General features: G+C 34.5%; 2 protein-coding genes across 3 annotated transcripts; both read left to right on the top strand.

The window, feature by feature from the left end:
* Positions 1-378: 378 nt before the first annotated feature.
* On the top strand, positions 379-4,457 carry EMB2004 (RNI-like superfamily protein). 2 transcript variants are annotated; one of them, XM_079085260.1, is made up of 16 exons: positions 379-770; positions 964-1,173; positions 1,284-1,342; positions 1,942-2,079; positions 2,178-2,252; positions 2,351-2,434; positions 2,517-2,578; positions 2,672-2,741; positions 2,836-2,911; positions 3,031-3,161; positions 3,255-3,314; positions 3,396-3,470; positions 3,542-3,646; positions 3,730-3,825; positions 3,934-4,014; positions 4,100-4,457. In XM_079085260.1, exons 1-16 carry the CDS (start codon positions 452-454, stop codon positions 4,268-4,270), a joined length of 1,812 nt encoding a protein of 603 aa, XP_078941386.1. In that variant the 5' UTR covers positions 379-451; the 3' UTR covers positions 4,271-4,457. The 2 variants fall into 2 exon arrangements, with proteins under 2 accessions (XP_078941386.1, XP_078941387.1); XM_079085261.1 differs by having other exon boundaries at positions 647-770; positions 957-1,173.
* Positions 4,458-7,646: 3,189 nt separating this feature from the next.
* Positions 7,647-8,621, top strand: LOC145162516 (peamaclein-like). The gene is made up of 4 exons (XM_079081635.1): positions 7,647-7,738; positions 8,024-8,077; positions 8,165-8,204; positions 8,301-8,621. Exons 1-4 carry the CDS (start codon positions 7,673-7,675, stop codon positions 8,483-8,485), a joined length of 345 nt encoding a protein of 114 aa, XP_078937761.1. The 5' UTR covers positions 7,647-7,672; the 3' UTR covers positions 8,486-8,621.
* The last annotated feature ends 990 nt before the right edge of the window (positions 8,622-9,611 follow it).

Here is a 9,611-nt window from a genome sequence, read left to right as displayed (position 1 = left end):
TGAAATGGGGGAGAAATGATTTTTCGCCTTAACAGAGTAGAAATAAAAGAACGATGTAGGTTACGAGGGCAACTTTGGGATTTTTCACAAAGATGGTCATTTAGAGACGTTATTCGTTGATTCGTTCAACGTTCATTCAGCAACTCTGATTCGTTCCGTGGTTGAAGTTGTGTTTAACAAAGTCTTTGGATGCTGAACCATTAAAAAATAACCTCTTAAAATTGTACCATCAGAAAGTTAATCAAACAACCCGTAAAGATTCGTCACTTTACCAGGCACCATGACCCAGCCCATGGTTTAATATGGAAAAGCCCAAATTTTTATCCACATAAAATCAGCCCAAAAGGCTACGATGCTACATACTTTACTAGAATATTCTTCGTCGTCTTCACTCCCTCCCTCATCGTCCTCTTCTATCCATTTTCCCCAAATTTCCTTTTCTCACTCACTCATGGATTGTGCTTCAACTCTCTCCGTCTGCTCTCATCCAAAACCAACCATAAACAGCAGTTTCTCAACCGGTGGCTATGTGTTGCTTCGCAGACGGCTGTTTTTTTCTCCGTCGTTGCAGTATGTGAGTTCAGGGCGGCGACGTTTGAAATTCCAAACATTTGGAATAAAAAATGCTTCGGCTTCGTCTGGGCGGTCGGGAAGAGCTAGGAAAGTTTATACGGAGTCGCAATCCGAAGCAGTGCCTTCAACCTCCTTTCCGGTGAAGGAGATTGCTTCTTCTGTGTTGCCAGTCGGTTCCTTCATTGTCGTCACTTTTGGTATTGCTTTTAATTGCTACATATTTCTGTTACGTTTCTTGTTTATATCGTTTTTGAATGCACTACATCCATTCCATACGAGAGTAGATTGATTGCGCATTTGAACACAATTAAGTTTAACTATAACAATGAAACAAAAGCAGGATCTGTGTAACTTCTCAATGGATCACTAATTTATGTGTTCAGCTGACAGTTATGTGGAAATTGGTGGAGAAACTGATGATGCCTAAGAAATCAAAAGCTCCTGTACAAGAGAAAAAACCGACTGAAGGAGTAAAATGGTCCTTTGCTGCTGGGACAAACTTATTACCAAATTTTGGTGCAAAGATCGAAAGGGAATCCAAACTTCGACTCAATGATTTCTCCAAAGAACTTAGGTCATTCAGCATTGTTGACATGTCAGGTACTAACAAAATAACACCATATAAGATGCAATGAGTGAAGCTATTTTCCATACATTTTCTTATACACTCTTTGTAAAGCACCACTATTCAAATCATGTATCTTTTGCAGGTCGCAACTTTGGAGATGAAGGACTATTCTTCCTTGCAGAGAGCTTAGCTTATAACCAGGTTTGATTATTTTTATGATATTGTCTACTTTTATCCTGCATAATTCATCTCATAGCTTCTTATACAATGATATTTTATGATGAGTGCAATTCATTAGCATCTGTGTAGCTTCTGAAAGGGTTGTGAGTTGTAATGAATTTTTGAAGACAAATCTCAAATGTTAAGATTTATATGATCGTTGGGTCAACTATGGAAGTGAATCATCATCCAACACCTGTCATATTGAATCAAAGTATATGTATGGCTGTTTTTAGGGAATTGTATTCTGACAACTAACTGCATATGAATTGTAGACTGTCGACACATATAAGCCCCATGTTAGTTGCAGCATTTGGTTTTATAGGCAAATTTCAAAGTTAAAATTACATATGTGCCCTGTATTTTTGACATTTGACTAAGGTGATGTACCTTTTCACTCAATGGACTAAAGGGACAAGTCTTAGTTAGATAGGCTATATATGGTTGTTTCTTTTTGACTTAATCCAGATTGAATTACCTGAATAGAAACTCAAGTAAATGAGACTTTCCCCATTAAGTCATGACTTTTTATTGATTTGGCTCTGTATTCTTAATGCACCATTGCTTTTTTCCTTTTCCAGGTTGCTGAAGAAGTAAATTTTGCTGCTAATGGAATAACTGCAGAAGGAATTAAAGCTTTTGATGGTATTTTACAATCAAACATTTCTCTAAAGGTTCTTAACTTATCAGGAAACAGTATTGGGGATGAAGGAGCTAAGGTCAACTAATTCTTGGATTTTAATTTGTAACAATTGTTTAATATTTCAGGTTTTGGATGTTTATAATTACCGAATAATATATGTGCTTTTATATGCAGGTTTTATGTGATATACTGGTGGATAATAGTGGTATTCAGAAGCTCCAGCTAAATAGTACTAATATAGGTGATGAGGTTAGCTTTTTATTTATTTATTGTTATTATTATTTTTTTAAAAAATTTCAACATGTTAATTGTTGTGTGAAAGACTCTGATGTATTTCCATGTTGCAGGGAGCAAAGGCCATTGCTGAGTTGCTAAAGAAGAACTCAACCTTGAGGACACTTGAACTCAACAACAATTTGATTGATTATTCTGTAATTTTTTTTTTCTTTTTCATCTTATTTTTTTTAAAAATTAATAACATACTTCTTACTTTTTAAATGGCATTGATGACAGGGATTCTCAGGTCTTGCTGAAGCACTTCTTGAGAATAAATCGTTGAATAGTTTATATCTAAAGTGAGTCATCTAATCATCTTATAAATACATTTTATACCTTTTTTGGAAATTTATAATGCACGAAAATACTAATTATTTTTGTAATTATCATAGTGGAAATTATGGTGGTGCATTAGGCGCTTCTGCCCTTGCTAAAGGGCTCGAGGGTAACAAAGCTTTAAGGGTACTCATGTCATTTTCTTTTCCTTTATTTTTTTTTGTAACTAACACTAAAACTTTGTTGGCTTAAGTTTGTTTATTATAATATAAAAATGCAGGAACTTTTTTTGCATGGGAACTCGATAGGAGATGAAGGAGTTCGTGCATTAATAACCGGATTATCTTTGCATAAAGGTTTAGTTTCTTTATTTCTTTATTTATTTAATTTATTAAATATATATAATTATACGTTTCATTGAATTTATATATTTATATAAATCGTGTTAACTTGACATGTATAGTTTTATAAGCAGGAAAACTCACAGCTCTTGACATTGGAAACAATATGATAACCTCAAAAGGTGCATTTCATGTTGCTGAATATGTGAAAAAAAGTAAATCTTTATTGTGGCTTAATGTCTACATGAATGACATTAAAGACGAGGTATTCATTATTTCATTATTTCATTATTATTTTAATATTTTCTCTTTCAAATACATAACAATAATTAATATCTTATTATATAAAATGCATCAGGGAGCTGAGAAAATAGCCGATGCTTTGAAGGAGAACCGATCAATTACAAACATAGATCTGGTGAGTAGATGGCATAAACTCATTTTATTAAATTTAAAGTTTGTTTTATATAATTATTTGAAATTAAATTTATATTTTCAGGGAGGAAATGACATACATGCTAAAGGGATCACTGCAATAGCAGAAGTTTTAAAAGATAATACTGTGATAACAGCTGTAAGAAAATCAATTTTTTATAAACTTTTCGAGTTTTTTTTTATGGGTTAATAATAGCAAATTGAAAACAGCTTGAACTTGGGTATAATCCCATGGGTCCAGATGGAGCAAGGGCATTGTCGGAAGTTCTTAAGTTTCATGGAAATATAAAAACTCTGATGCTTGGTTGGTGTAAGGTAATTTATAAAACTAAAACTTTTTTATTTCTTCATCGAGTTTTAAAATCTTAAATTGACTAAATTAATTTAAAACATTACAGATAGGTGCAAAGGGTGCAGAGTTCATAGCGGATACTTTAAAATACAACAATACAATCACCACTTTAGACCTTCGAGCCAATGGCCTTAGTGATGAGGTTTATATTTTATATTTTATATTTTATATTATTAAAATTTTATATCATATTTTTATTATAATTAAAAAAAAGTTAATAGTGAGTGGGTGTGGGTGTGGGTGGTTGCAGGGTGCAAAGAGCCTGGCTCGAAGTTTGAAGGTGGTTAATGAAGCTCTTGTGTCATTGGATTTAGGGTTTAATGAAATTAGGGTATGACACGTGTTCATTGCAACACTTCTAATAAAAAAGTTAATTTTTTTTGGGTTAATTTTGATTTAATTTTTGTTAAAAAAAGGATGAAGGGGCTTTTTCCATTTCGCAAGCGTTGAAGGCTAATGAAGATGTGAGGCTGACGTCATTAAATCTTGCTAGCAATTTTCTTACGAAGTTAGGTCAAAGTGCTTTGACTGATGCAAGAGATCATGTGTATGAGATGAATGAAAAGGAATTAAGTATTGGGTTTTAGAGATTATCATTTCATTTTATATATACCCAAAGGAGAAAAGTGTTGTTAGGAGGTATTTAAACGTTTTATTATTTTTGTTTATTATTTAATATTTATACTTGGTTGGGTAGGCATCCCGACTACAGGGGTGTTAAGAAATTTTGTGAAGAACTTACTTGCACGCAACTATTTTTGTTTGCTTATTTTACTCACTGGCTATAACATATGCTGCCAAGGTACACTTCTTTTAATATCGTTAATTTATTAAATGTAAAATTTTATAGAGATAAACTTTTGACTTGTTCAAGTTTCCTATACAAGAATCTTTACGTTTGATTGCATTAGTTTTGTAATTATATCAATGTTGTACATCTATTTGTATGATCAGGGAAAGAATATGGCTACATTATATTGTATTAAGAGTACTAACATAAACTTCTCAAGCATAGTAAGTGTAAGAACAATGACTACATTTGTGATTTGTAGCTAAAACATTTTAAACTATATGTTTGATTCCTTATTTGATATATACCAAAACGTTGTGTTGAGTAACTTTGGAATTCAATTGAATCAAAGTATATCAGATTTGAACAAGTAGCTTGAGTTTTACCTACAAAAGAATCTAAAGCATCATTGTAGTCTACTTGAGCGAAAAGATCACTCGTATTCACTTGTTAGACCGGAGTCTGGAGGGTATGGGAGGGAAGTTTCCATCACTTTTTGTGGGCCATACCCCTCTTTCCTTCATTTTCCTTTCCCTTACCTAAAACCTAAGGAATGGGTGAGAAGGGCTTCCCTCACTTTTTTTTTTAAATAATTTTTTTTTATGATTTATAATTTTTAAATTAATATTAAACATAAAATTTAATTAAAATAAAAAGCATTTCCTTAATTAAAATAAAAATTACATTAAACCTAAAATTTAAAAAACTAGAAAATTAAAAAAAAAAAAACACACACCAACGACATACGGAAAATATTTTTTCAGAATTTTTTCCCTCTTCTTCATCACGAGCTCGAGAGTCGGTCCCGAGAGATGATCGGTGTTTTCCATCAAAAACTTCATATTCTCCATTTCTTGTCTCCGCCCGCTCCTTTTTCCTTGCTTCTTCTTTTTCTTTGTCGAAAGCCAAACGTTTGGAAAAATTAAGATTATATCGATCAAACGACGATGTTATTTTCCGCATTTCGTCAATGTCCACGCTGAAATCAGATGCACCCGAAGAAGTCCCTTTTCCTTTTCCCTTTCTCTTCGCTTTGTCCCTACCCATTGGGCGGACAATTTCTTCTAGCTCGAGTTCATCATCTTGATTTAAATCTAGACTGACCCGAGCATCGGAGGAGGTTGTGTAACCATTAGAGCCCGTTTACGTTCGCTTTGATTGTTGGACTCCAAAAATAAAATCTTGCTCGTATTTTTTCCACCTAGGACATCGGACCAATAATTTCCAACAATCGTGTTCCGACTTCCTCAAGGTAAAACTGCAAAGCTTCTTGAAGTATTTGTTCCTCGCCTTGGCCACTTTTTCGTTGGGTTTTTAGGTTGTTGTACAACCCATTTATTTTTGAAACCCCCTTTGATTTCTCGAAACTTCGAATTCAGTTGATGTTTCATACGGTAGTCGTCACCTTTTTCTAGCTCCTATCGAAACCGTTCTAAAATGCGAAACCAAAAATGGTCTCCCGGTTGTGCGTTTTCTTGAATCGAATCCTCAGAAATGTCAGCCCAAGCTTTGACCAAAACTAGCTCTTCGTGTGGAAGCCATGCTGTCGGCTTTTGTCTTCCCGGTTGTGCGATACCCTCGCGCGCTTGTTTTTTCCCTTTACGTCTTTGTGGGGGTGGTGTGGGTTGAGTTTCGGGAACCATCTCTTCTTCTTCCGAGTCATCTAACTCATCGACAAGTTGGCGTTGTTGTTGGGTTTGGGTTTGGGTTTGAGTTTGAGTTTGAGTTTGGGTTTGGGGTTGAGGTTGATTTGGCGATTGTTGATCCGGAAAAACAACAAAGTTTGAAAACATTTGCGACGTAACATTTGGAACTTGGATTAGGTAATATTGCCCAACATTTTGGTATTGAAATTGTAGTGGGGATTGAATGGGAACATCGAGTTGGGGGCGATAAACTCATTGTGGATGAATCGATAGCAAAAATGTTTCGAGTAGGGATGTTTAAACTCGAACAATGACTTTTTTTTCTTTCGATCGGAAGTTGGGGTTTGATTGTCGCGATTCATTTTTTTTTTGAGAAGAAAATAGAGAGAATAGAGGGTTTGTTTGAATGTTGATTGAAGGTAAATAGTTGGGTATTTATAGGTGTTTAAAAAAGTAAAAAAAAAAAAAAACAAAAAAATTTGAGTTTAAATGCATATATCCGTTGGAAAAAAAAAAGAAAAAAAAATTGCTCAGCCAATGATAGGGGGAGAGAGAACGCGGGGTATCGTCCCCTCCCCCATTCCCGCACCTCCGCCTCCCGCAGTGACGGTCCGGTGTTCCGTCGTGCGGGAAGGCTCCCGCACCTCTTCCCCGCTATGATACCGTCCGGCCTTAGAGGAAAAACTCCACTATCCAAAAACAAAATGTTATATTTGATCTTCACTTGAGAGCATTCGTTGCAATTTTTATTGGGAATCGGAGGTATATGCTCTTCTCCATATATGCTTGGTGTAAAGAAAACCCCACAACAATGGATTATTTAGAAGACGTTGATCAAGAAACGTGATGCAAGAGAAAATTAAGAAAAACAACAGGTTTCGAATTATCCTCTTAATTGGGTTTCATTTGAGTCCTATGGTGGCACGAAGAACAATAGGATTTTCAAAGGCAAGGTAATTAATGAACAGTAATTCATTTTTTTTTTGTGAGATTAAAACCACCTTTTATAATTGAATTTGTATTTTTGTTGTTTTCCACTAGCCTTTTGCTAGTATTGGATTAATAAACTTTTTCCTGTTAAGAAAAAATAATATGCTTTACGAGAATGATCGGAAATCGGAATTGACCTTTTCATAAATTTCTTTAATTGATAAACAAAAGGGGTTTTTATCCTATGAATTATACCAAATATCGACTTACAAACAAAGAAATTAGACTTGAATAAGAACAAAAAATATTAACTTGAAGCAAATATCACATCATCACTCATAGTTCTACGAACCCTTCCAGTTTATAGAATACGTAGCCTTTCATTTCGTGGGCAGAAGACAGGTGGCAAGCAAGTGTTACATAGTAAAGTAAATGTATAGCTGAGTCGAACGACTGTATTCTTTATTTATAAATTATAAAATTAGTTTTATTAGCAGAAGACAGCTGGCAAATAAAGACAAAAGATATAGTGGGCCTGGTTCACTTCCCAAAGCTCATAACCCTCTTTTATAAGAACGAACTACCTTCATAATTTCTTTCACAACTTTCAATTCCATGCAAAAATGGCTTCCACTTCAAAGTTTCTCCTCCTACTTATCATTTCCATCTTTCTCATTTCTATGTCTCAGGTATTTTTCTGAACCATAACTAAATTAATAAATAGTTCCTTATATAGATTACGTTTATTTACGATTACTAATGACTTATTTTGATTTAATATGTACAAAAAATAAAGATTTATTTCAAGTTATCAACGCTAGAAATATATATCTTTTAATATTGTATTAAGAAGAAGAAGTTCCAATACTAAAACAACTTTTATAATCTTTAATCCATTTGTTTTTTCTCATTCTCACCGAAATTATAGCTTTATATGTGTATTTGTCACGTAATTTTTATTATGTTCATTTCAGGTATCTTCTTCTTCATCCGAGGCTGGGATAGAGGCCCAAGCGCATCAACCCCAGGTTTCTTACTCATACTTTCTTAATTTCTTATTATCATTTATTTTGTTGTAGTTACACAAATAGAAATTCACTTGTGTGATTTTTTAGGTGGTTAAAGGACCAAACCGCAGGTTTTTGGAGTTTGTAGGTATTTTTGTGCATTTTTTCCAAAATATTAAAGGTATTTTTGGGACTGAATATGTATAGAGAAAGGTGTTGAGGGTATTTTGTGTTAATTACGCAGACTGTGGGAGTCTATGTGCAGTAAGATGTGGGAAGCATTCAAGGCCAAACGTGTGCACAAGGGCATGTGGCACGTGCTGTCAAAGGTGTAACTGTGTGCCACCTGGCACACATGGCAACAGAGAAAAGTGTGGGAGCTGCTACACTGACATGCTGACTCATGGAAATAGGCCTAAGTGTCCGTAGTGTTTATGTATGTGTGGTGCTTTTGAGTTTTGGTCTAAAAATATGTGGCCATAATGTAATATTTAAAAGTTTTCTTCCTATGTATGCATGTAAGAAAAAACCTAATTATAATAAAACAGTTGGTGATAATTCAAAACGTAATTTTGTCAAGGTGTCGACAGGAATATGGAGAAAGATGAAACAAAATAATTGCAGGCCAGAACGCATTTGAGAAAGTATAATACTATAATGATCATACATGCATAAACCATAAACCATAAAGTTCATATGATCTTTTGGATCATTTTTGTGATCTTGTATATGTTCTAGATACTACTTTGAGTTTGTGATCTTGTATATGTTCTTCAAACTACTTTGGGCTTATCATCTTGTTAGTTTGTAAATGTTTTGTTTATATTTTTATAGTGTAGGGTCTTTTATATAAACATTATATACTAGTGTCTAGTGGTATTATTTATAGCAATGTAATACATCAAAAATCCTAAGGGTATTGTAACAAACCAATATGATATCAAGCCCTATGTTCCACATGTGATTTGTTTTTCCGGCCGCCTGCTGCCTCATTGGTTTTCTCCGCTTCCACCGATTGATTTTTTTTCTCGTGCATGTCCTTCAGCCCGTCGCCGTCGAAACTCGATGTAACGTCCCAAACATCATAGTAAAAGTTTTCAATCTTTAAAAAAGAAATAAAAGCCAATTCACAAAAGTCAAAACACCATAAAAATAATTGTTTCACAAAACGGAATCAAATCAGAGTATAGTAACATAACATCTCTCAAAATCATGAAATCTTCAGGATAGTGTGTACAATCATGCATTTGCTTTGCCCTTGCCTCAATCCTTAGAAGTACCTAAAACATTTAAATCAATAATTGTAAGCCAAAGCTTAGTGAGTTTCCCAAATACCCCACACAAATAGTACACATACAATGCATGCATACAAGACCTACATCACAGGGATGGGCCGCCACCTGATCCTTCAACGTTAAGCTGGACCGCCCTCCTTGGGCCTACAACATGAAGCTGGATCGCCCATTGGGATACAGCATAAAGTTGGACCGCCCGGGTATCTTGGCCTTTAGCACACAGCTGACCGCCTTAACCCAGCCATAACATGTCAACATAT

The sequence above is a fragment of the Lactuca virosa genome, chromosome 3 (assembly GCF_052849685.1).
Source record: "Lactuca virosa cultivar CGN04683 chromosome 3, Lactuca_virosa_CGN04683_v6, whole genome shotgun sequence".
In the NCBI taxonomy this organism is placed as follows: domain Eukaryota; kingdom Viridiplantae; phylum Streptophyta; class Magnoliopsida; order Asterales; family Asteraceae; genus Lactuca; species Lactuca virosa.
This window is presented reverse-complemented; position numbering and strand designations above follow the sequence as displayed.

What these genes read in the sequence shown, in the direction of transcription:
- EMB2004 (XM_079085260.1), top strand. Translation starts at nt 452, where the DNA reads ATGGATTGTGCTTCAACTCTCTCCGTCTGCTCTCATCCAAAACCAACC. An exon ending in TTGGGGATGAAGGAGCTAAG is followed by an intron (nt 2,080 to 2,177) that starts GTCAACTAATTC and finishes TTTTATATGCAG; the next exon opens with GTTTTATGTGATATACTGGT. An exon ending in TGAATGACATTAAAGACGAG is followed by an intron (nt 3,162 to 3,254) that starts GTATTCATTATT and finishes AAAATGCATCAG; the next exon opens with GGAGCTGAGAAAATAGCCGA.
- LOC145162516 (XM_079081635.1), top strand. Translation starts at nt 7,673, where the DNA reads ATGGCTTCCACTTCAAAGTTTCTCCTCCTACTTATCATTTCCATCTTT. An exon ending in TTCTCATTTCTATGTCTCAG is followed by an intron (nt 7,739 to 8,023) that starts GTATTTTTCTGA and finishes TGTTCATTTCAG; the next exon opens with GTATCTTCTTCTTCATCCGA. An exon ending in CCCAAGCGCATCAACCCCAG is followed by an intron (nt 8,078 to 8,164) that starts GTTTCTTACTCA and finishes GTGATTTTTTAG; the next exon opens with GTGGTTAAAGGACCAAACCG.